The sequence below is a fragment of the Pleurodeles waltl genome, chromosome 7 (genome assembly GCF_031143425.1).
Source record: "Pleurodeles waltl isolate 20211129_DDA chromosome 7, aPleWal1.hap1.20221129, whole genome shotgun sequence".
Taxonomy (NCBI): Eukaryota; Metazoa; Chordata; class Amphibia; order Caudata; family Salamandridae; genus Pleurodeles; species Pleurodeles waltl.
Window position 1 is genome coordinate 1,480,035,189 of NC_090446.1, and position 27,754 is coordinate 1,480,062,942.

At 44.5% G+C, this 27,754-nt stretch overlaps 1 protein-coding gene across 1 annotated transcript in view; it reads left to right on the top strand.

Annotated features, from left to right (window-relative positions):
• The window catches only part of LOC138246546 (carcinoembryonic antigen-related cell adhesion molecule 21-like), a 125,468-nt gene continuing 97,714 nt past the window's right edge, over positions 1-27,754 (top strand). The window contains exons 1-2 of the mRNA XM_069201212.1: positions 1-204; positions 10,481-10,801. Of these exons, the coding sequence (XP_069057313.1) occupies positions 141-204; positions 10,481-10,801 (385 nt within the window). The 5' untranslated portion in view covers positions 1-140. The remainder of the gene's footprint in view (positions 205-10,480; positions 10,802-27,754) is intronic.

A 27,754-nucleotide genomic window follows, 5' to 3' on the forward strand; every position in this document is an offset into this window, starting at 1 on the left:
GTCTTCTCCAGGAAGGGCTGGGAGGAGAAGCCTGTGACCCGCTCTCCCTGACATCCTCACACCTCCACCTGACTGTGACAGTGACTGGCTCTTGTGGTCAGAGTCTAGCACGAGCCGGGCGCCGCGTGCCAAAGGTGGCCATGTGGGCGCTGGGCACCCGGACAGGGGTGCTCCCCGCCCTGCTGCTGCTTCTCCCGCTCATAGGTAAGCCCCTTGTGCACAGCGGCCTTCTCACTCGGTTTCTGTGTGCAGACACTTCAAGGACGTTTGCTTTCTTATTGAGACCCAAAATAGACGTATTTGTTGTCGAAGAACGGCGTTGGCCAATGCCATGTGGCGGCCAAAGTGGTGACGTCACAGCAGTAAAGAGCTACCCGACTCCTACCTGTCGGTGACCCCTTCATCAAGGTGAGCCTCAGGGACGAAGCCCTGAAAAACAGAAGTGGGGGCACCAACCAAGTTAGGCAGTAGGCAAGTGACATCATGGCGCATGGCATCAGAGCGCATGGCTTCACGTGTGTGATATCGCATGTGTCATCACAGGATGTGACATCACAAAGAGTGGCACTACAACCATATACCTCACAGGAAGTGATGTCACAAGACGCGACATCACATCTTAAGACCTTCGACTCTATCTTGAGTACATTTGAGTGCATTACTGGATTTAACAATTTAGAATTCGATTTTGGTGATCTGTCCAACTCATAACTGAGCAGGTGGACCGAGCGTTTGTCGAACAAGGTACCCGGTCATATGACCTTAAATCAGACCCATTGTCTAATATTCATTTCCTTAAGGTAGACATTTTCTAAACATGCTTTTTTAGCAGAATCTTGCCAGACACGGTATGAAGAATTATGTTGCCGTTATTCCAAAATAAAGAAAATCTTGATGCAATCAGCATTATAAAACATGTTCCACTGCCTGAAAACTCGTTAAATGTTTTTTTGTAAAATGCCCGGGAATACTCAGGGAAAGCTGCACAAAAGGTGGATTTTCATGCCCACTCTTCCACTGCGCTTAGATCTATCTCACAGCCTCCTGCAGGGTGAGCGTATTCAGCTGAGTTCACCTGATGCTTTGCATTTCTATGAAACTCGTTTCCTTTTTCCACAAGGACAGTATTTGTCTCTGTGGAAAATCCTCTTCTTGGTGACGGCCCTGTGGGAGTGAATCGGCCCCTTTCCGACCTTGGAAATATTAATGCTGTCCTTTGCAGAAGTATTTATGTTTCCATTTCTGGCTGGGAAATAACCTGTAAAATGTTACTGAAAATCACCAACAAGCATTGCCAATGTAAAGGGAGGAGGGGAAGGCTGCCCTGGCAGGAAGCTTCATGAGTGGAGTGCTTGCAGAATGCTTGGATGTCTCTGTGCCAGGCACATGCCAGGAGGAGCCCTCTTCTGTGGTCTTAGGTCATGGGGCGTGTGGTCCAAGCCTTTGACATCAATTCAGCAAAATGATGGAGACAGCGGAAGTGACATCACACACCTTTTGACTCCCCAATTATATCACAGGTTGTGCTGTCTCGTGACCTTAGACCATGATGATACCACGGTAACTGGCATCCCAGGCCCTTTGTGCCTCATGTACCGACAGGAAGTGACATAAGTCACCAAAGCTTATTGAGCTGTAATTCTTTGCCACCTCTGTCTTAGCTAGGGTCCTTCTTTGAAACCCTGGTGTCAGATACAGGCGAAACGTGCCAAGCAGTATCGATGAACCCAAGAAGAAGCTTCCTGTACTTCAGTACTGGCTGTGAGGATCAAGTACTGTCTTCGGGCCAGTACTAGGATGCCAGTGCTCTGCTGCACATCACTTTCTGACAGGGCCTTAGCTCTAGCTCAGAAACCGCAATATTGCCAAAGCCCGGTTGGTTGTTGGAATGCCCAGCATTGCTACATCGCTAGTGCAGCATTGCCAGATGAGTTAGCACAATATTGCCAAGTCACTGTAAGTGCATGGCTGTTGGAAGGCGCCATGATTACTGGATCATCGTTAGTGCAGCATTGCCAGATGACTAAGCACAATATTGCCAGATCACTGTAAGTGCACGGTTGTTGGAAGGCACCAGCATTACTACATCATTGTTAGTGCAGCATTGCCAAATGACTAAGCACAATATTGCCAGATCACTGTAAGTGCACGGTTGTTGGAAGGCACCAGCATTACTACATCATTGTTAGTGCAGCATTGTCAGATGACTAAGCACAATATTGCCGGATCACTGTAAGTGCATGGCCGTTGGAAGGCACCATGATTATTGGATCATTGTTAGCATTGCCAGATGACTAAGCACAATATTGCCAGACCACTGTACGTGCACGGCTGTTGGAAGGCACCAGCATTGCTACATTATTGTTAGTGCACCATTGCCAGATGACTAAGTACAATATTGCCAGATCACGGTAAGTGCCTGGTTGGTTGTTGGAAGGCAGCAGCATTACTTCATTATCGCTAGTGCAGCATTGCCAGATGAGTAAGCACAATATTGCCAGATCACTGTAAGTGCATGGCTGTTGGAAGGCGCCATGATTACTGGATCATTGTTAGTGCAGCATTGCCAGATGACTAAGCACAATATTGCCGGATCACTGTAAGTGCACGGTTGTTGGAAGGCACCAGCATTACTACATCATTGTTAATGCAGCATTGCCAGATGACTAAGCACAATATTGCCGGATCACTGTAAGTGCACGGTTGTTGGAAGGCACCAGCATTGCTACATCATTGTTAATGCAGCATTGCCAGATGACTAAGCACAATATTGCCAGACCACTGTACGTGCATGGCTGTTGGAAGGCACCAGCATTGCTACATTATTGTTAGTGCAGCATTGCCAGATGACTAAGTACAATATTGCCAGATCACGGTAAGTGCCTGGTTGGTTGTTGGAAGGCACCAGCATTACTTCATTATTGTTAGTGCAGCATTGCCAGATGAGTAAGCACAATATTGCCGGATCACTGTAAGTGCACGGTTGTTGGAAGGCACCAGCATTACTTCATCATTGTTAATGCAGCATTGACAGATGACTAAGCACAATATTGCCGGATCACTCTACGTGCATGGCTGTTGGAAGGCACCATGATTATTTGATCCTTGTTAGTGCAGCATTGCCAGATGACTAAGCACAATATTGCCGGATCACTGTAAGTGCACGGTTGTTGGAAGGCACCAGCATTACTTCATCATTGTTAGTGCAGCATTGCCAGATGACTAAGCACAATATTGCCAGCCCACTGTAAGTGCATGGCTGTTGGAAGGCACCATGATTATTGGATCCTTGTTAGTGCAGCATTGCCAGATGACTAAGCACAATATTGCCGGATCACTGTAAGTGCACGGTTGTTGGAAGGCACCAGCATTACTTCATCATTGTTAGTGCAGCATTGCCAGATGACTAAGCACAATATTGCCAGCCCACTGTAAGTGCATGGCTGTTGGAAGGCACCATGATTATTGGATCCTTGTTAGTGCAGCATTGCCAGATGACTAAGCACAATATTGCCGGTTGTTGGAAGGCACCAGCATTGCTACATCATTGTTAGTGCAGCATTGCCAGACCAGTAAGCACATAATTGTCTAATGAGTGTGACATGGATCAAGTATGAATGGAAGGTCCCCTTTGCCAGAATACCTCAAGTACATTATTTCCACATTAGTATAAGTGCACCCTTCAACAGCACTGGCAGCTCATTGGGGCACATCATTTCCAGACTTCGGCAAGTGCTGCATTCTCAGACCAGTTTAAGTGCATCCACATTGCCAGGTTTCCAGGTCATCATCTTCCATTCTCCTGTCTGCAGCTCTTACCACTGTCTCCTGGCTGATACCCAGGAGCCCAAGTCTCCCGCGGCCATTTCCGCTGCGTGGCCGGGAGGGCAGGGCAGAGGCAGCCCCTTGACACCTTTCTTGCGCTAGGTGGCGCCCGAGGGCCTCTGAACGATCCTGCTGAATGGCCAGCGCAAGGAACCCAAACAGGGCTGCTAAATGTTATATTAGCCCCTTATCACTCAAAAAAGGGTCAATGGGGGCGCAACGGGAGGTCCGACAGGGGGAGGAGCCTGAAGGAGTGTTCTTCCAAGAGATGATTGAAAAACTGGCCCAACGCGTTGCATTTTATATTAAATTGTTTTATTTTTTGTGAGACAATATATCCAGGAGCTATGTTATGCTGTGATAGAGAGATGAACGTTTTGACTTGAGGTTCAACTTTCCATTTAAAGGAGGGTTTAACATTTTTTTTTTTTTTGGGGGGGGGGGGGGGGGGGAGGTTCATGATTTCTAAGACACCATGACGCCTACTCACGTTTTCTCCTCATCTCTCTTTCACATTACTCATCGTCCCCTCTCCTCTTCAGCATCACTCGTCACCTCTCCTCTCCCCACTATTCTTTCTCAGCCCTCCTCACCCTCCCTCCTTTCCTCTCTACACTCCTGCTACCAGCCCCGAACCCCCACTCGCCGCAGGGTCACTAGAGAAATGAATGACATGACAGAGGATTGTGCCATAATGAGGTGGACGCTGTACAGGTGCACAGCGCTCTGCTGGCAGTCAGTGCAGAGTGACTCACAACTGAACGCAGCCCCACCCCCTCCGGTAGGTCCTTCTGGTCTAACAAAGTCATGGGAGTTGCTCTCTACATTTACATCTTGTTATATATATTTTTTTGCATTACGGTGGTGCTGCAATAATAGGGGTCTCTATAGGGAATAAAGAGCCCCTGCTGTACATAATAAGAATATTACAAATTAATGATAACTTATTTAACCATGTAGAGGAACAATGCTGGAGGCAGAGTCCTTGTAATATAATGCCATGGAACTCTGATGATTTATTTCTGATAAGGCACATTCTTCCCACACACTTCCTACATCCTCGGTGTCTAGGTCCTTTGTATGAAACCGATAACATGGGTGCGGGAGTGGAGAACAAAGGCAGAATCTGCAATAGGAAGTTAAACACACCAAAAATCAGTTAGTAATTTGTTGCAAAAACATATTTGAATCAGTCTAATGTAAATCAAATTGAAAAGGGCAGTTGCTTGGAATAAGAACATTAGAGACAGGCCTCAGGTGTAATATACAGAATTATAGTATTAATTTTCCAGAATTTGGGAGAGGGCTAGGTCGCGTAACAATGCTCAGATTCACACATTTGCACCTGAGAAACAGAAGTTTGCAGGATGTGCATTAAAGTCAATTAGATGTTTTCCTCAAGACTTGTATTATAAGAGGACAGAAAGGAGTGCAGTAGTATTTTCAGAAAACACATTGCAAAATGAGAAAATCAGTAGATGAATCCTTGAAGGGTGCAGGGTTGTGAGAGTGAACGTGCTAGAAAGAGGGGTAGCACGAGGAGAGAGCAACGCCTCCCCTCAGTGAGGGCCTCTAATTCCTTTCCTAATGAGAGAGGCCAGAGACTGTGCCTCAGTCCTGCAGCGAACACCACATTTGAAGGGTTGAGGCTCAAAGTGCACATCTTGGGTATTCAAGCAGAATACATCTTGGGCCATATGTACGAACACATTTCCCATAGACACAGAATGGGTAAAACCCTTTGATACATCTGGCCCCTTATACTTCAGATCAGTTCGTAAGAGAATGAGTGCTTGTGCCCGAAGTTCTGCTCAGAAGCCCGTAGTGAGCACTAATACGTTTTGGCGAGCAGAATGCCAAGGCTGTGTAGTTTTGATTCCACCTCATGCTTCTTTAATCCACTACCAGACACCCCCTGCCTCTTTGTCTCACCCCTGCAGGTTCTTTTTCATCACTGCTTTCTTCATTTCTTGCAATTTTCCTAGTGACCAGATCTTGACAACAAATCCAGGACATTTTGCAAAAATAGAAGAAGGACTACATCTTCACACCAGCAAAGCGTTGTAGAATGTCAGCTCTACTCAACATCAGGACACAGAAGAGGCACTAAGAAAATAAATAAAATGTATTTGTTTAAAACCAGCATCATACCTGTTAATTAAATTGCTAATTAGCTCTGCTTTGAAACACCTAAAAAAAGCGCCTCTCAAAATTTTCAGTCGACTCCCTCAAAAAAACGGGACATTACCCAAATTTGCTGAAGTCTGCCAGGACAGTTGCAGAAAATTGGAACTGTCCTGGCAAATCCTAGACGCCCGGTCACCCTAAGCTCAGCTGGCCTCTGTTCCGCTGTCTCCTCTGCCAGGTAAGCTCCCGCCGGTCAGCACTGTCCTGCGACTGGCTTCAGCCTGCCGCCATGCTCTTCTCACAGCTCAGCTGCATCCCCAGAGAGGGCCTGGCTTGGAGGTTCAAGCTGGACTATTCCTACTGGAGCAGGTTCAAGAGAGGACAGATTTGCATATAGCTGGGTCTAACCAGAGGTGGCATGGAGGAAAAAAATGATGGGTAGGAATGCTAGCTGAGGCAATTACCAGTGGTTGGACTTATTCCAAGCATCCTCTCATCACCTTTTGTGTGATTGATGTGCCGCTCTAAGACCAGATGTGGGTCCCTTGCTCACTGTGCCACTAGAACCAAGCTACACCCAACCGAAGATCCCCAATCAGGGTGAAACTGGTCCTGGCTTGCTTGTGTTCCAGTTTGGAGAGGGCCTGGCTTGGCAGTTCTGGCTGGACTGTTGCTAGGGAGCAGGGTCTGCTAGGGAGCAGGGCCAAGACTGATTTACCCATAGCTGGGTCTAATCTGAGGTGGCATGGTGGGTAAAAAACAAGTTGTTGGAATGATACCCCAAGCGAATTTCAGGGGATAGACTCATTGCTAGCATTCTCCTGTCACATTTTGTGTGTTTGGAACTCCTGAAAAGGAGACAACCCTTGGTTATATTGTCTTTCAATCAACTATTAGGTCAAGTCAGAAATATACCAACACTGAAGGAAGCTGTGAAGACATAGCCAATGGAAGGAGCTAAAGTATCGATGTCATATTAGTAAAATCAATGACCACAGAAAAAATTTTGTACTGCTCCATGTCACAAGTAGATCACTGCAAACATTTGTGCCAAGAGCAGCATAAACCAGTGGTATGAGCACAGCATCCTCTGAACCCTTATCAGACTTTTTTTCTATAAAGAAACTAAACTCAATTAGCCCTACACGAAGGGGCACGCCATAGTAATGTGAGCGAGCATGTGATGTATGTACTTCCTGTTGCTTCCTAGTATGTTACATTCTGCCAGCATGATGGTGGTGATGAAAAGTGAAGAATATAATGACAAAAGGGATTACTAGGGTGTTCTCGGAAGAGGATTCCACACTGGAGCAAGTTGTGCTGCTGAGGAGCACTTGGAACTATGACTTTGTCACAATAAATATTTACCAATTTTATATGGCATCCACGTCATTTTAGGTTCCAGAGTGGTGACTGTGCATCTTGATTGAGAACAAGGTTATTCCTGATCATGGTGGGTGTCCATGGCATACAGGTGGCTACAAGGAAATGTGGAATCTATCAAAGTAAGTTTGAAAGTCTTGTGAGCAGTTTCCCAGAGAGTCAACTGTTGAGACCTCATGGAACGATGACCAGTGTGGGACCAGCTGTGGCATCAGTGCTAATCTGGTCACTTGATAGAAAGAAGCCATGTCCAAGAGGTTTATAGCTGTGGTTTCAAGACCGTGTTGAATTACATTTTGACACTTGAGGCCACTGGACAACAGGTCACATCAGGACAAATAGATGGCAGCTCATCAGGCTTTATACATTAAGTCAAGGGATGCATGATGAGTTAAATTCCCAACCAGATGTACTAACCAGAAAGTCTGAGGGTGGGGAATTACTCTTGGAATATCCGTTATGTATGCAGCTGGGCTCAGCTCTATCCTCTAAGGTACAAGTCTGCAAGGTTGGTGATATGAGTGCACCAAGATAATGGATCAGTGAAGGTCACCATCAACCAATACACATGAACAAAATTTCCTTGCATTGCTGAATCCACACGGACTTGACCATTTGATAACTGTCTCCCAGGAGCTTTACTGACCACTGTGGGTTCAGCTTGGGGATGCTTGACACATTCACTACAATCATGGGTTACTTTCTACACTCACGACTTGTGAACTGCACCCTGATCATATTTGTCCACCACTTTAAGAAGTGTTACTAAGTGCATTCTTTGAGCTTTATCATCGACCAATATGGATGAGATTGAAATGCAACAAAGACTGAAATATTGATGTATAGAAGCTTAAATAGTGCAAGTTTGCAAGTCTCTGAATGGGAAAAAGTAGATGCTGAAGTAGTGTCTTTCATGTGGAGACTTGGACCCACGCTTCGCTATTCCAGAGGTCCAAAAAATACTGAAGTACCATTTTCTTATAGTGCTGGAAAACCTACTCCTGGTCTCTCAGACAACTCCCAGGCTCCCATGGAAGGATACTAAAGACTAGGGCCCATATTTATGAAAAAGTGGCGCATCAGCTCTGATGCACCACATTTTCCAAGTCCCTCTACCGGCAGCTAAGAACACCATGGTTGTGCCATATTTATAATACGGCGCACCATGGCAGTCGTTTGCACAATAGCACCAAAATGTTTGACGCTATTGTGGTGCTTTGCTACACTAGCATCAACATTTTTGATGCTAGTGCAGCAAAGTGCAAGGAGGCCCATAGGTTTCTATGAGTGCACCATTTCAATGGCTGCTCTGAGCAGGCATTAAAAATGATGCAAAAAATGATGCAGTGAAATCTGTTAAATTTCACTGCGCCTTTTTTGCGGGCCTCCTAGAGGCCTGGTGCAGGCACAATGTGGCGCATGGGGTTACAAAGTGGCGCAGTGCAGTCATTGCGCAACTTTGTAACTATGGTGCGGGGAGGCGGCCACCTTAGCATCAAAAACACGATGACAAGGCAGCACTAAGGTGGCGCAAGGGGCTCTTAAATATGCCCCTAGGTCTCTTTACATCCCAAGCTCCCACATGGTCCAGAGCAGTCCACTTCAAACTGGGAATCTGATTCCCGCACACAGGATGGTACCCTACATCTTTCTATGGTGCACCTGAGGCAATGCATGGGCACTTCCACTGGAGAGCAGGATTTCCATCTGTCCTCTTCATAGGCAGATTCAGCCAGGTCCTCTTTACATCTTCTATTTATTTCTCTTTATTTATTTTATTATTTATTTATGAGTACTGTAGATCAAAACTCAGCATAGAAATTGTCTGAAAGGATGAGCCTGAAGCTGTTTCCTGAAGGTGACGAGTGAGGTTAACTTTTCTAGAAGTGAGACAGAAGAGAGTTCATTAATGAGGCGATTGACTTGAAGAAGGCTTGCATGTGAGCAATGAAGGGCTACATCCTAGGAGTGTTCTGGATGGACAGTCTCTACTTCCCAGCTCTCTGGATCCACAAGAGATTGTCAGATGTCCAACTAAACATGGTGGGTTTTGGCCTTGAGATGCTTTTCGGATTATGCAACATATCTCAAGCTGAAATTTGGCTGAAACTGGGCGCTAGTGCAACCTATGTTATGCTATATAGGATTAGTTGTGATTAAAGCATATATGTTTTCTTGGTTAAAATGCTCTGTATGCTGAATATCTGAGTCAATAGGTAAGGGACATCCAAACATGTAAACCCTCAGATAAGGCACAGAGTTGGCAGCATGTTAATTTCACATATGGCTCCCATTAAGTGTGCTGGGCATGGACCAAGGGCCAAATAATAATAATAAGACATGGATGTGTTATTACTATTTTTCACACATAGCACCAACCAGAGAAAACGCAGAAACAGAACAGAAGACGTGCAGTTGCATAAGTCGTGATTTTTACAGGCCCATGATCTTCTGTGCCATGCCAAATAGGTTAAGTCTAACATGTCTGTGCGAGAGCTACCCTGCAGAATGAAAGTTACTATGCCATCCTCCACTCTGTTTTCAGTGGAGCCCTCTGGGCTGCTTAATGCCCCTATTGTTTACCCCACGGTCAGACGGTCTTAATGATCGGGCATTTTAGCACTTGTTTTGCCTTGCACTCGTCACGTGATGACTACTGGGGCCCAGTTATGCATTTGTCTCCTCAACAGCACCATATTACCACCAGTGCTTTGTGATATCTTTAGATCAATTTCTTTCTGTGTTTTCTTATACTGCACCTCTCTATGGCTGGTGGTAACCTTCAAATATGTAGTCCACATTCCTGTGATGCTGTCTAGATCAGTGGTTCCCAACCTGTGGTCTGGGGTCCCCTGGGGGTCCACGAATCCTCCTCAGGGGGTCCGCGACTGCTTAGAAAATTAAATAATATTAACAGATTAGTTCCACAGCTTTCAGTAATGACTCAGTGGGGGGTCCCCGGATTCCAATAATGATTCAGTGGGGGTCTTTGGGTTCCAGTAATGATAAATTGGGGGTCCACAGAAGGCAAAAGGTGGGAACCAGTGGTCTAGATCTTTGTTGAACTGGTGTTCCAAGAAGGTAATTACTGACATCAGTGCCTTCATTCAATCATGTGTTTTTTTTTCTCTACCTTTGAATACAGATCAAGCTTTTGCCGCTATTACCCTGTCTGCCAACACCTCCATCAACGCTCTGGTTGGGAACAATATATCGATGACCATTGAACACACGCCCGCTACACTCAGTCCCATCATCATCTGGAAGAATTCTACCATCTCATTTGCCACCATTTACGCAGGCATTGTAATCATCGATGAAAGCTACCGAGACAGAGTGACGGTCTTCCCCAGTGGGTCCATCTTCATTACAAATGCGAAGCTGTGGTACTCTGGCAATTACACTGTGACCTTAACAGCAGTGGGTGAATCCTCGGAGACTGCAACTGTCCAAGTCACTGTTTATGGTAAGTTCATAAGACCACTAATATTTACAGAACCCTGATCTTAACCCTAACAGGAATTCACCAAGATAATATTTCCACTCAGATCAACTCCACCATGGCCCTCATTAAATCTCAAAGTGCCCAACTTTCTTCATTGTTTTAAAAATGGTCCAAATCTACTCACAATCTAAAAATGAATTGTGTTTTGCTTCAGCATGATGTACACATGAGCCTCAAAATTATCTAAATTTAGTCCTAAAGGACTTGTAGAATGGGTTAAAATTGCTAAATAAATGATTCACCAATACTGGAAAATTATCACATTTAATATGCTGTGAATATGACACCATCAATGCATCTAGTTCCAATAATTCTCGAAATCCGACTCTAAAAGTGCTTTAAATGTAGACTAATATACTCTAAATGTGTCATACCTGCTACTCCCTGACACTATGGCATCAATGTCCGTCATTCCCCAACGCATATATCTGGGCTCTTCCCTGAGGTGCCAGCTCCCGTGCTTCTCACCCTAGCTGCCCAGCAGCAGTTTCTCCACGAGGGCGAGCTGCGGGTGAAAAACATAAAATGGCAATGAAATTATTTCTTTGCCATTTTTTTTTCCAATGTGCTCCTGAGGAAAAACACAAGCAGGAGATGTCCTCTGTTGCCGATTTACAGCATACAGGACAGGAGACGTGGCTGGCTGGATGCTTCAAAGTGCGCATGTTAGTTTGGCTGGCTGTAGTGCGACGGCCAGCCTGATATGTGCACTTTGAAGCTCTCCATCCTGAGCTGTATTAGACAGATGGTGGAGAGCAGGCACAGGCCTCCAGTGCCTGCAGGAGCATCCAGCCTGCCAGCTCCATCCAATCCAGGTGCTTTTCTCGTGCTGGTTAATAGCATGAGAGCAGCGTCTTAATTTGTTAGGGGAGTTACACAAAAGACAGCAATTTCATAACACTGAGGAGGATGTGCTGCTAAGTACCTTTTATTTTAATTTTATTAGTAGTATTTTGAGGTTTTATAAGGAGGATTTGTTTTATTATGGGCTTTTGGAGGGAGGAGGGATTTTATTTTGGGACTTTTCAGTGAGTGGGTGTTTTATTAAGAGCTTATGGAGGGAAGAGTGTTTTATTTGTTTTTTTGGGGAGCATTAGGGCACTTTGCTCGCCCCACCACTTTTTAAGGTTACATGCCGTCCCTGTAGCTGGCAGTACACTAATTTGGATGATCAACAAGATAATCAATTTTATGGTGAGTCACATAACACCCGACGAAAGAGCAAGCAGGTGATCAGCTGAAATGTCCGTTACCTCACTAAACTCTAACACACTACCCTTCCTCCAGCTTTGACCTTTTTAGACTACGTAGGCCCTAATTCCAAGTTTGTTAATCATAGGGCCATATTTATGGCCTTGTTTGCACCAAAATCTCACACCTTCCCAGGGAAGGTGTAATGAGGAGAAATATCTCTATTTCTCATTGTTTCTTCCTCTTTCTATGTGTGCCTATATTCTGCAGCAACCTTGGAAAGAGGAATATGCCTTCCAGGATTGTTTTTGTGCAGGAAGGTCTCCCTTCTCGCACAAAATCAATCCTACATGCAACGCAGGCACCCTTGCACCGGTCCATTATGTGCAAGCACAGGTGGAAAAGTCAGGAATGCCTTAAATACAACGCATTCCTACCCTTTCCCAGTGACGCAGTGCAGTGCAGCAAGGTGACTTGCTATGCTGCACCTTTATGCTCATAAGTATGCCCCCAAGTGCTTTTATCACACCAGATGAAACAAAACTGTGCCCTGGGTATATTGTTTATAGGGTGCAAGAAACTGCACTGATTACAAGTTTCATGGAAATAACATGAATATTTTGGTGTTTACTGCACCGAAATCTGCATGATATGGTATATACCAATCACAATTTCCTTGTTAATTTCCGGCTGGTTTAACCTGCTAAAATGTAATGAAGAGTGATCAATTTAACACCTTGTAATTACTGGATGTAGCAAATACCACCCAGCAAGGGTTTAAGAAGGGGTTATAAAACATCAATCCACTCATAACTAGGGCCATAACACACTTGCCCCAACTCTATTTGATTTATAAAATTGAAGGAATGTAAACAGCTCTGGTGTTTATCAGTGACTTATTGCAAAATGCGCATGCCTGCGACTCAATACACATTTGCTTCCATCTTTGTCTTGTACCACGCAGTGAAACAGCTTTGTACATTCTCTATATCGATTTTACTGGAAAAAGGACTCTCTATGTCTTTTCTGTTATGCACCCTGCTCCATTGCATGAAATTATCGTTTTTCCTAATTTTATTGTGAATTTTAAAGGATCAGTGTAAGGACAAAGGTTTACACACCACTTGGGCCATTTGGCATTTTTAGGTCTCAGTTACAATTATCGTTATCTGTCTGCAGGTAGACCTACTGCTTGCAATACACAACATATACTTAGAGTGGGCTTTGAGTGACTTCATTGCTGATGATTGTTGCCTGTGTCAGTTATCTGCTCTTGATTCAATGGCTTTCCTCCCTGTTCTTGTGTTTGTCCCTCATAGGAGAATTTTAGTCTCACAGTGTTCTGATTGAATGAATTGCAGGGGTGGTTTCTTCTTTAGGACTGAGGGGCTGTGCCCCTCTGAAATTCCTACACATTTATAGCAAAAAATAATAAATAGATCGATTTGTTCAGAGATATGATCATAACGATCAACAAATCAATGCATTTAAGTCTCCTCGCTTTGAAGCACGAGACGGAAGCCAGGCAGTAAATCAACTTTCTACACTGTGATGCACTATGCAGGGCTGACTGCTCTAAATAGAGGTCCAGTGAGGACCTGGCTTGGCAGTTCGGGCTGGACTGTTCCCATGAGGAACAGGGTCAAGACTGATTTGCATATGGCTGGGTCCAAACTGGGGTGGCATGGTGAGCAAAAGAACGATGGATTAAACCCAGATCTGTGACTGGGGGTGAGTGTTTGACAATGTTCAGCATTCCGTCCATCACTTGTTGTTTTTGCTTTGTCGCCCTAAGTGGGAAGGGTATGCCCAGACGTGGGTCCCGCGCTTCCCATGCCACTGGATTCAAGCTAGCCTGGCTGATGAGGGGTGAAACCCCGAAACCGGTCCCAGGATGCTTGTTTCCGGTCCAGTGAGGACCTGGCTTGGCAGTTCGGGCTGGACTGTTCCCATGAGGAACAGGGTCAAGACTGATTTGCATATGGCTGGGTCCAAACTGGGGTGGCATGGTGAGCAAAAGAACAATGGATTAAACCCAGATCTGTGACTGGGGTGAGTGTTTGACAATGTTCAGCATTCCGTCCATCAGTTGTTGTTTTTGCTTTGTGGGAAGGGTAGGCCCAGACGTGGGTGTCGCCCTAAGTGGGAAGGGTATGCCCAGACGTGGGTCCCGTGCTTCCCATGCCACTGGATTCAACCCTGAAACCGGTCCCAGGATGCTTGTTTCCGGTCCAGTGAGGACCTGGCTTGGCAGTTCGGGCTGGACTGTTCCCATGAGGAACAGGGTCAAGACTGTTTTGCATATGGCTGGGTCCAAACTGGGGTGGCATGGTGAGCAAAAGAACGATGGATTAAACCCAGATCTGTGACTGGGGGTGATTGGGGGTGAGTGTTTGACAATGTTCAGCATTCCGTCCATCACTTGTTGTTTTTGCCCTGACTGCTCTAAAGCCCTTCATTTACATTGTGGACTATGGCAGTGTTCACTATAGGCCAGTGGTGCTTTTAGTGTCATGGTTTCAGCCATCGGAGTCTTCATCTCTACGTGAAGGCAGCCATCTGTAATTAACAGGCATAGATCCCACCCTTTTCCCATTTGGCACGCAGTAGGAGTGGATATAAGCATGTGTAACCTGGTGCCTTGTCTTCGGTAATGGTAAGTGTTATAATGCAAATCTTGAGTTAATTGTATTGCACTGAGACCCCTTGTCACACTAACCTCCCCCACTGTGACACCCCAGGCCCTGGCTGCAGATCACTGGCTCCATTAGAAGTAAAGCTGCTATATTGGTTCCCTTGCAAAATTGATCCAAATATTGGAGTGAAGCGCAAAGGGAGAAATATGTGCTTACAGTAAAGGCACTTATCTGCTGGAAGGCTTTAAAAGTGGCTCTATCATCATGCCCTTAACATTATTGCCAAAAACTTGGATTGATATTAAAAAGCGATTTAGTTGCGCTTTTATTTCACATGTTTGACTTAATGTTCATGCTCTGTTTCTGTATTTCTTTTTGTGCATTGCATTACTCTTGCATAGTGCATACTTTGACTCGTGCCTAGTGTTTATGCCTGAATGAGTGCAGTGTATGTTTGGGGTGGTAAAATGTGGTAGATGTGAGGGAGTGCATTCAGGGGTGAGTGAAAAGAGGGTGCTGAAGAGGAAAGAGAGGAGGTTGAAAATGTGCAGATGGCTGAGTTCTGAAGAGAAAAAGGGCATTCATATCTAATATAAAGCACACATAACTGAAGACCATACTCCTTCCTTATGCCTCAATATTTAATTCACAGTCTCACCATTTCAGAATTTAAACATTTCCAATGTTAAATATTTATAACTAGTCATTGTTGTTACTCTTTTATCTTAAACAGCTAACATCCATTGACAAAGACAACAGTACTGACAGGTTTTAGGTGTATGTCAGTTGTGGGGTAATATTTCTGGATGCATTAACGTCTCAGAGAGAAACCAAACTACAGGGCAGGTGGCACACTATGCGAATCACAGATATTTATTTTGCATGTTCCCTTTTAGAGAGCCCACACTTTTTTCATCCCTGCCTACACATATTTCTGTATGACTGATTGCAGCCTGGAGCTGTGGGTGCTTCCTGATGCCTGGTTAGATCATATTCTTCCACAGTTGATGCCACATGCATCAAGACACTGGGTAGGCACACACTTTAGAGGGCCTGAAGTTGTTGCAGTGTACAATACGCACATTAAAGTTAAGGGTGAAAACATTAATGCAGTAAGGCATGATGCAGTTTTTAATGTGTTTAAAATTTCTAGACTATACACTCCCACTGCTTTATAAATCTTGCTTTCTCACTAAATTAATTTCCTTTCAAATGCACCATTTGTCAATCTTTTAAAAAAAAAATCTTAGGAGAAGGACCTACTCTGGACCCCATGTTTGTCTGTTGAGCTTGCTCGCTTCTATCGCTACATAAAAGTCATACTTAGACTTTTACACCCCACCACTTTCAAATGCCACCAGCTGCCACTGATTAATTGTATCCGGCCGATCCATAAATTACTCACGAGTGCGCATGTGTTTCCTTGCTCTCTAGCCCCCTGCCTTTTCTCCTTTCCCTGTGCACAGTCCTTCCATTCCCCTGTTCTTCAATAGTCCATTGTGCTGGCCATCCTGCTCCATATCCCGCTCTTCATCATTTTATTTATTGTATTTGTCTTTTATGAGGGCTGAAATCTGCAAAGTACTGCTAGGCTACTCAATTCCATTGTTTCTGTTTTGTGCACACATTTTTTCTTTTTTTTGCTTTTAAATAGATCATTCTTCTAACATGGTGTTCTGCTTTTTCATTTTTTTATAAAAGTACATTAAAATGGAAGTCTGCCTTATTTTGCATTTTGTAATTGTAATTGTAATCGTATTTATATAGCGCTTACTACCCCTGACGAGGCGTCGAAGCGCTTTTCGATGAGTAGCACGCTACTCCGGTACCCAACAAGAATTAGTGATGGATTAGTATAATTTAATAAGGAGTACAGTTTTAGTATTATTATGAGTTAATTTGAGTTGCGGATATGAGAGTTTGTTAGTTAGATTGACTGGAGTAATGGAGGGGTGGAGGAGGAAAGAAATCCAGAAGTGTTAATTGGGAGTTTATCCTTCATTTGCTCAATCCAAAGGCTTGAGATGAATAAAAGGGGGGCGGAGGGGAAAGAGGATGTGGAAGGGTTAGGGAGAGCATAGTAGCAGGGTGAGATGAATGCAGGAGAATTTAGTAGGGTTGTGTGGGAGGTCACAGAGGTAGAGTGAGGTTTGGTGAGTTAGATGTGGGGGTGGAGGGATGAGCTTAGGCAGAGATATTTAGGAGATGGAAGTGGTCGAAGGGATTTGGGATGAGTCCGAGTGAGAATGGAGGATAGTTTGATAGAGACATGACATAAGAGCGATGAGTAGATAAGTGTGATAAAAAGAGAGCAGAAATTCATAGAAACATGCCAGGCACAGAAACAACATATACACATATATATATATATTTATACACACACACACACATGACTATACACACACATCTGCACATACAATACATAATTAGAAACATGGGTAAAAAATACTTAGTCGTCCATCCATCATTCTGGTAAAAAGGCGGGAACTCCCCCACCTACCTCGAGGGTGGACGGGGCGTGGCCCAGCGGGCGGAGCCCACAGGTGCTCCACAAAGGGAGAAACCCTCCACTCTGTGTCTCCAGCAGAAGAAGACAGAAACCGCGCGTCCCAGTCAGACACAGACCACGCTCCAGCACATCATCAGCTCACCTCCAGGAAGGATTCCAGATCCCCTCCGCCATGGGATCTCTGAGCGCACATATGTGCGATTGGAGACCATCTTGGCACAGGTTTTCTTAACAGAGAAAGATTGACAGGTGCATGCATTGCTGCATGTGCCAATAGCAGCCTTTTGCAGCTTATCCTTGTCCTCCTCCTCTGGTTCACTTCCATTTTCATAGTGAAGGCGGTAGTCATTTACAAGAACCCAGGCTTCCTGGCACCAGTTTCAGATCTTTTATGGTCAAGTGCTTTGTACTCTCAGTACCCTTCGGAAAGAGCTTTGAAGCATTAGTTGGTAGCATATAAACTTACAAATAACAATACTCTGGTGCTGTTTCCCTTACAGTTAGGGCTTAGCCTAGCTCAAGAGAAGACTGCCAAGGTGATCCCCCTGCTTGGTAAACGAGAAGCTGTCCTGAAACCCCCCACCAACATGTGAGGGCTTCTTTTCCAATGACTGAGTACTAGCCCTCTGACCCCTTCAGAGTACGAAGACAACAGCTCTTTCAATTACTTCATGTTCCTGCATTAGAACAGCACCCAAACCATAACAACTGGCATCTGTAACAACAATAGACATTTTCATTGCATCAAATGGCACCAACATTTTGGCATTCACTATTGATTTCTTCATGGTGTTGAATGCTTCTTGACATTCACCCAACCAATTGTACCTTGCTGCTTTCTTCAACAACAAATGTAAGACAGGTGCCTTTTCCAAAATATGCTCCATAAAGACCAAGGAAAGATGTAAACTGTTCCTTATCATAAAGTTAAGGCACACTCTCTATTACTTCTATTATCTTCATCTTAGGTTTAATTCCTTGTGCTGATAAAGTTTTCCCTAAATATTCCACTTCATTCCTTTCAAATGTGTATTTATTCAACTCTGCCATCAATCTATCCCTCTCCAAACTCCTCAGCACCCCCTTTAGCACTACATCATGATGTTCTTTATTTTCACACCACACTAAAATATCATCCTGAAATACTAACCCACTGACAGTCCTTGTAACACATTCTGCATGACCCTCTGGAAAAAGGCGGATGCTTAAGCCAATCCGAAAGGCATGCATTTAAATTGATATGTCCCTTCAAGGGTGATGAATGATGTTAAATGTTTGGATTCTGGATGCAGCTGTACCTAATGATAGACACTGAATAGATCAAGTGTGGTAAAATACTTTGTGTTCCTTACATTCATCAACATTTCTCCGATCTTGTGAAGCAGATGCCTATCTACCCAGATGTTTTCAATGGCATGATGAAGATCTACACACATGCATATCTTTCCATTAGCTTTCTTCACTAACAATATTGGAGTCAGCCATTCAGATGCCTCATTTGGCTTATTAATTCCTTTACCACACAAAAGATTAAATTCTACAGATAGATGTTTCCACAAGGTCAATGGCACATTCCTCACTTTATGCACCTTTGGAATTGCCCCTTTCTTCAGAATAACACAAATGTTCGAATTTCTTCAAACATCCCAATTTTTGGGAAAACCATTTTGGGTAGTCAGCCTTCCGCCTCCCTACATCAGCAATACTTGGTCAGGACGGTTGGGATGCAATATAATCCCAATGCTCGCTGCTCTTTTCATCTTGACAAAATGTTTCCTCTTTCAACTACATATACGTTCCCATGTGTTATTCTTACTTTATACAAAGAATCAGCTTCAAAGTAGCCTAGAACTGGCAGTTTGACACCACAATATCCTTGTAGTTCCACATCACTAGGAGTTAACCCACACTTATTCATGCTTGTCCACATAGATCTTTCCACTAATATATATGGAAAACACAAATACGCTCACATGGACCCTTTCATACATTCACCCTAATCACTTTCGGGAGCGATACACTTCTTCCACTACACGTTTACATTCATTTACCCCACACACTACCTGTACCTCTAACTCATGGTTATGAGTATCATCATTGCCACCTTCCTCATGTACATCTGCACAGATGTGCTATCTAATCAAATTTGTATTGTTTTTGCTCATATCTTTGCTACCATATCTGCATACTCTGGAAAAATGGGCAGTCTTCTTGCACTTATAGCATCGGGCAAAGACATCAGGGCAAGCATTGGACTCAACAAAATGACATGTGCTTCCACACCTATACCATTTTTTCCACACCTCCTTTTGTGGTTCGTTATCTATCCTTACATCATTTTTCTTGTCTCCCCAGGACTGACTTCTCTGCACAACATTCACGTTACCTTCATCTAAGGTAGATTTGTCATGACTCTCATTAACTTCTTTCACATAATATTCTCATAATATCTGCAATACTAATAGTCTTCTCCAGTGAAGGGTTCTCAGTTATAGTTATTTCTTTTTTAATTTGAACATTGTAGTCCTATTTATCATTTAGGGCCAGATGTAGGAACCCAAAAAATAGCGAGTAGGAAATAGCGACTCCATGCGAATCGCTATTTCCGACTTGCAAAACGAGATGGCAGGAAAAATCGCTATACCAAATAGTGATTCGGTGCGGAGTCGCACCGCAATTTGCGACCTCGCATTTTGCGAGGTCGCAAATTGCACAAAGGTGTGGTCCGGTGTCGCAAATTGCGACTGACTCACAAATTGCACGCAGGTGCTAATTAAACTGTTGAAAAACCCACTTCCTGGTTCTGAGTGATGACATCGGAACCAGGAAGTAACCCCATGGAACAGGGAGGAGCCCACCCAGCCCAAACTGGAAAGTCACACCCAGGTGAGAGGAGTTGGAGCAACAATGGCTACACAGGACAAGGAGACACCCAGTGTTGGCAGGAAAAGAAAACTAAAGTTTTCAGAGAAGGAGTTGGAGGTGCTCACAGAGGAGTGCTGCCTGCACCATGATGAGTGTTTTGGAAAGGCAGCAATGAGTGTCCCTGACAGCCACAAGAAAACAATCTGGCAGGACATCCTCAACAAAATCAATGCCATCGGAGTCAGCCACTGCACACTGGATGAGGTCTGCAAAAGTGCTATGACCTTCGCTCCAGGACCAAGGAAAGGGTGGCGGAGCGCATGAGGGAGATGCATGGCACTGGAGGAGGCCCATCTACTGTACCACCCCCTACAGCCGTCAAACCATGGTGGAGATCACTCTGGAGCCGGAGGCAGTACTTGGCATCGGAGACCTTGATAGTTCAGCACCAGGAACATCCAAAAATAAGTACCAAAATTAACGTATTTACACTAGCCTATACACCATGCACACAACCACAGTACACATAAGCACACACCTCCAGATTAGCTCCATTCCCAGTTTTGCAACCTATAGAACAGTGCTTTATGGGCAATGTAGTACAGTAGTCCAAATATGGAGAAATGTTTATTCTGACACCACCCGTCCAATCAGCAACAGGGGGCCTGGATGACCCTGATCTGGGTTTAGAGGCAGCCAATGTGACACCGGGGCCAATGCCTAGGGAGAGTCGACCACAGAGATCAGCTGGCTCAGCGCGTAGACGACAACGCCCCATGCAGTCAGCGTGTAGGGAGGATGTCACCGATGAGCAATTGTTGGGACTGGAGGCATCCTTACTGCAGAGTCACCGGCTGCAAAATAGACATATGCGGTTAATGAATCGCAACCTTAGCAGACTACAGAGCACACTCCCGCAGGGGTTTGCAAATGTGGACAACCAGTTCACTACAATGAATTCTCACATGGCAAACCTGACCTCTTCCATAGACAACTTGGTCAGGGAAATGGTGGCCGACAGGGCACATGCACGGCGCAGGGAGCGCAACACTGCTGCCAGTTTAGACAGACTAAGTGTGTCAATAGGGCGCCTGGCTACCACAACAACCTGCCTGTCAAGGCGCACAGTCAGTCTGCAAGTCGAACTAGGCCATTTTGCAGGTGATGTGGCTAGAGGACTTGGCTGCCTCAGCCATGCGGTGGACCTGCTGGAGACCAGACAGGCAGCAAGGGGCATTGGGGATACCCCGCAGGATAGTGAGGAGATCTCCAGTGTCAGTAGGTTGTCTGCCACTGATGCACAAGTCTTGTGGAGTAGCAGTGCCTGCCAGGGATCAGGGGACCACCCTGGTGTGAGCCATGGTGGCCACAGTGGCAGGAGGCTGTGAGCTACTAATATGTGGTGTGACAGAGGCACATGAACTTAATGTGTCAGACTACACTTTTGGTTTTTATTATGCAGTTTAGTTGACTATTGTTTCCCCATTATAGTCCTGAAATAAAACGGTTAATTTGTTGAACTACACAACTGGGCTATGTGTGTCTTACATTAGTGAGTGTTGTCACAGTTGCCACGTACCTGCCAAAGTAGTGGGTTGCAATGTGGTTCTGTCTCTGTGTGCCCTCCATTGCGATGCTTCCATCCCCAGGTTGTCGATGCACAAGTAGCAACGATCTTGCATGCTGTTTATGAGGCATACTGAAGTGCTCCTCACTTTTGTGCAGGCATCTGAATCGTGACTTCAACAAGCCAAACGTCCTCTGTATGACAGCTCTGGTCCGCCGATGTCCAATGTTGTATCGCCTCTCATTCTGATTGCCAAGTGTTAGGCATGGGGTGAGTATCCATGATCTCAGGGCATATGTACTGTCACCTGTTTGACAAAAGAGGCAAACTTAGCAGGGCATCACAGGGTTACGCAGTAACATGTCTTTAAAGCATCAGAGTGTACTCGCCAGTACCTAAAAAATATCCTTCTCTAAACTCCCCACGTTCTAGGCGTTGGTGTATCCCACTGTGCCTGAATATGTATGCATCATGTGTGCTCCCTGGATATTTAGCCACAATGTCAGTAATGGCATTATGGGCGTCACACACCACCTGGATGTTTAGTGAGTGGGTACATTTCCTATTGCGGAGCACTTATTCCAGATTTGTAGGTGGGCAAATTGGTATATGTGTCCCGTCCACACACCCTATTACCTATTACATGGGAGAAGTTGGCAATTCTGTAGAAGTAAAACTTGGTGCTGTTAATTTCTGCCTCATTCCTAGGAAGGTATATATATCTGGACATGTCTGCGAGTATGGCATCTAGGAAACGTCTGAAGAATCTTGAGAGGGCACTTTGGGATACCCCACCTGCCACTGCAATCACCCCCTGATAGCTACCGAGGCCAAGAGGTGCAGTGAGCATAGCACTTGCACATGTGTGGGGATGGCGCTGCTGCGCATTGTCTGGCGTTCTAGCTGAGGTTTCAGCAGTTCAATGATCTCTATGATAACTGCGCTGCTCAGTCTGTATTTATCATAAATCTCGTCCTCAGTTTGTTGGAATAGTGTCTGCCTGGTTCGGTATATCCTCTCCTGTCTCTGCCTCCTCCTCCACAGCTGTGCAGCCTGGACTCTCGTCCTCCATGCAATTACTTATAGTGCAGCCATTTTGAGTAACCCAGATGCCTTCTGGGTCTCCTTTTGTACTTTGGTTCTGGTTACCACCTGTTCGGAATCAGTGGTAATCTGGGTGTGCAAAACGGGCTTTTTGCGACTAGTCACAATTTGCGACTGGCTTGTGCATTCGGTTTGCGACTCGCAATTTGCAACTTCATAATTGCGAGTCGCAAAAACTGGTTGCAATTTTTGCGAGTCGGTAATGGGTCGCATCGCTATTTGGTACTTCGAAATGGGATTTGTACATCCCATTTTGCTTTTTGCAAGGTCGCAAATAGCGCTGCAACCCATTTGCGTCTTGCAAACATTTTCTACATCTGGCCCTTGGTCTCTAATGATTTCCTCTTGCAAATCTTGAAAATAATAAGAAACCAATTACATCCTTAACACAGCCACATATTGCTCAATTGTGTCACCTGGTTGGTGAGCCTGCGAAAAAAAACTTGTGTCGGTCTACCATTATGCTCAACTTCTTACCATAGTTCTCTTCCAATGGTTTTATAGGCATACCATATTTGTCTTTAGGCCCTTCCTCCACATCTGACCCATCACCATTCTAACTTTCCCCACCATCTGTCAATGGTAAAGTTTTCAGGCCTTTTCTTCCTTCCACACCAAGACACCAAGACCATGCTTCAACATGGCTAACTATCTTTTTGCCACAAATACATTCCCCCATAGATTCAAAATATGTCACAAATGACTCTTTCAAATCCTCTCATGCCATTCCAAGTGACCCTGGTTCCTGCAAAAAAATGGTAGTGGCAACTTTTGTTTGCATTTCCATGTTATTTTTGTAAATTCTGACACTGGAAAATTAAAACCACCTTGAGACAATATACAACATTACCAAAGAACTTATATAGAAAGATATATTTGCAAAACAAAGCTAATTTTCCTGAAAAACATGAGAAGTTGTCACCTTTGTCAATTGCTTGTTTTCCTACTTTTATCATGTCCAGAATTAAAAAAAAAAGTAGTCACTGTCATCAATCACTGTTTTCCGGCTTTAATAAAAGTTACTTCCTTCCTAGCACCTATTCCCATTTGCTAGTGTCTAATTTTTTGCACAGTGGAGACTCCGCACCTTAATCCTTCTTCTTTGTTCATGCTTTGAAGACGACATGCCTCCTGTACTTCCTCTCTTCCAGTCAACACTGGCCACAGTTATGCTTGCTCCTCTCCACCATGCATCTCGACGCACCATGAAATTCTATGTCAGGGCTGGTGGCTCCGATTATGCTTCTCTTTCTATTGCCTTTATTTCTCCCCAGCCAAAAAAATTAAAATTTAATAACACTACATTTCCCAATAAACCATTACAGTCACATGACCAACCATAGAGTATAACCCTACATAACCTGCAGACAGCAAAACACTTCCTCATCCTTTGCTGCTCCGCAGCCAGTTAAGTACATACTCTGTAATTGTTACTATGCAATGTCCTTACAATGTGTTACTCAAATGTGGAATGCTTAAATATTATTGTTGTTTTTGTATTGTGGGTGGTAAGTGAGTTTTACAGGCATGCGTAATAACTACCAGTCGGTCCGATGCGCTTTTCAGTTTAGTTTCTGACAACCGTAATTGTTAAGACGCATTTTTCATTGGTGAAGCGGCGTGCCACTCTCATTGCAGCTGGTGGAATGGGAGCAAAGGGAGTGAGGACGACGTGGCCAATGGCCGTGCAGTCCTTTTTTAACTGCCACCAGAAAGGACGGTACGCGCATGCGTGACCCAACTTTCAGTTTCAGTGGGTCTTTCCAACACGAGGAGAGTTGTGTTCAATACTTCTTATGCGATCGTAAGGCAATTAGCTCCCGGTGACACCCTGGTGAGACAGAGTAAAAACTTTTCTAGCTTACGCGTCAAGAATTTTCAATTCTATTAAGGACCCGCAGGCGAGGATTATGCTATCTCTTTCTTTTACTAATCCATACAAAAGCCAATCAAATTACAACAAATGAAAAAACTACACATCCCAGGATGCTTAACCCACAGTCACATGGTCTAATCCCCAGCTCTGACCTTAGACCATAAATATCCTGACCCCCGATGTCACTTCCTCTTTCTTTGATAAAGTCAGATAATGTCAACATACGAAACAAAACTTCTTACAGCGTCGTAGGATCAAGGAGCCTGGAAAATCAAAACGAAAACCCCAATAGAGCTCAACAGGAGCCCAAACTTGCAGAGAAAAAAATCCACGGATAAGACTCGCAGAAAGGAAGGCTCATCATCAAAAGATGAATATTCAGGAAGTCTTCTGATCGGAACCTATAATAACAGAGAAACAATGTAGATAATACCCTGCTGATTGAACACTGTCCATAAAACTGATAATCATTTCATATAATCGAAACGGGTGGGTAACATAATTAACAAAATACAAACAAAATACAACAAGTCTTTCTGAGCAAAGAATACACTACCTTCCCCTGGGCGGGATAGTCCTTGCCTCGTGTCCTTCATAGAATTGAAAATTCTTGACGCGTAAGCTAGAATTTCTTTTATTCTATGTCAGGACCGGAGGCTCCGATTATGCTTGTTTAAAGCTGATCCATTACCACAGTAGCCACGTTCACTACAGGTTTGTGGTAGAACTTACGAAAAGTGACTTCCGAAGACCAATCAGCAGCCTTCATAATGTCTTCCAGACGAGATCCTAAAGCATATGACTTGGAGGCCATGGCCCCTCTAGCAGAATGAGCCCCAAACTTAGTGGTATCTATACACACTTCATTCATTAACCATCTCATCCATCTAGGTAAAGTGGCTGAAGAAACTGGTTTGAAAGGTTTTTGCAAAGAAATCAATAATTGACCATTAATATATTGTCTAAATTATTCTGTAACTACTGCATACTCCTTTAAACATTGAACTACACATAATTTCGAATTATCCGGATACAATGGATATGATACTGACTGGTTATTCGTTTTTGTCCTTCTAGTAATGGAAAAGGTAACTCCTTCGGGTGCATATACCCTACCAGCTAAGTCCAGGGCTTTAACATCTGAAACCCTCTTATAAGAAATCAGACATAATAACATAGTCAGCTTGGCTGAAATCTGTTTGCGAGACAAATATCTATTGGCAGGCCAAGAATACAAAAATGTTAAAATAATATTAACATCCCACAACACTGAGTACTTTGCTTGAGGAGGCTTAGATAAACGGATACCCCTAAACAGTTTACAAATTAAAGGATGTTCCCCGACAGGTTTACCTTCTATACGAGTGTGGCCCACTGAAATAGCTGATCTGAAATAATTTATTGTCCGATAAGCTAAACCTGAGCCTGCTAACTTCGCTAAGAAATTAATAATCATTTCAATATGTGCTTCAACAGGATTGGCACCTCTTCCATCACACCAACTATTCCATCAGCGCCAGGCTGAAGAATATCTTTTGTGAGTGCTACAGACCCAAGCCTGTTTAATGAAGGCCGCAGCTTGCTGCGAAATGCCTGGGGTACTCCATCTTGTCCTGAAATCAACCAAGCCAGCAGAGTCAACTTCCCTGATAAGATCTTTGGATGTTGAAGGCCCTCCAGATTCAAGAGAAGATTCCGACGAGGAGCAATGAGAAGCGGAGTGGCACAAGCTAATTGAAGGGCTATTGGGAACCAAGGCTGAGCTCTCCAAAATGGCGTCACCAGAACAATCTCTGCTTTCTGCCTCCGCACCTGGGACAGTACTCTGGCAATCATCAGAAAAGGAGGGAAAGCATACCCTCGAAACTGGGACCAATCTTGGAGAAAAGCATCTGTATTCAGTGCCAAAGGGTCTGGACGCCAACTGTAAAATATTGAAATCTGGAAATTGAGGCGAGAGGCAAAAAGATCTATTTTGCAAGCGCCCCACTCCCTGGTTATCTGAGAGAAAATCATTGGATCCAGTTTCCAGTCGCTGGAATCTGTCAGATATCTGGAATTCCAGTCCGCTACTGAGTTCTGGTCTCCCGGTAGGTATCCGCCAGGACAACCAGGCGATGAGTCAGACAATAATGCCAAAAATCCTTGGCTATTTCTGCCAAAATCCTGGATTTCGTCCCCCCTAGCTTGTTCACATATCTCACTGCTGAGATATTGTCCAATTCGTAACAAAATGCAGCAATCTGTCTTCTGCGGGGAAAGACTCTTTATGGCAAAAGTGCCCGCTAGAAGCTCCAGTTGATGTGAAGAGCCTGTTGCAATTCTGACCATAGAACCCCTGTCACTAGAGTGTTGCAACATGCTCCCCACCCCCGACGACTGGCATCGGACTCGATCAACACTACTGGTTGAGACCCGAAAAGAGCTCTGCCATTCTAAGCTTCCATGTGCTGGTGCCACCACTGAATCTCTGACCTCACTTCAACAGTTAATGGAATCTGCTCCGAATAACTCAGGCCCTGTTGAAGATGCCTGATTTTGAGTCTCTGCAGAGCACAATAGTGTAAAGGGGCTGGGAAAATTGCCTGAATAGAAGAGGCTAGTAGTCCCACTACTCTGGCAATGGTCCTCAAGGATACAGTCGGGCTGGCAAGGAAAGACCTCACTTCCCCCTTGATGTTGCGAATTGTCTGAGAGCGGAGAATTAGTTGACATAGGACTGAGTTTATCTGGAATCCCAGGAAGTCTATTACCTGAGTCGGTTTCAATAGTGACTTCTGCGCATTGATCAAGAAAACTAAATCCTGCAAAAGGTTGATGGTCCAGTTCAAATGCAGTAGAAGGGATTGGGGAGTCTGAGCCATCAGTAAAATATCGTCCAGATATATGATCATTCGGACTCCCTTGGATCTCAGCCATTCCATCACTGGTCTCAATAGTTTCGTGAAACACCAGGGGGCTGACGAGAGGCCAAACGGGAGAGCTAGAAACTCTAGACATTGGTCTTTCCACAGGAACTGTAGAAATCTCCTGTGTGGAGGAAAAATTGGAATTGAAAGATTTGCGTCTTTCAGGTCTAGGCGGATCATCCAATCTCCTTCTAATAGAATATCTCTTAACATGTGGATCCCTTCCATCTTGAAATGTCCGTAGAGGATCCAATAGT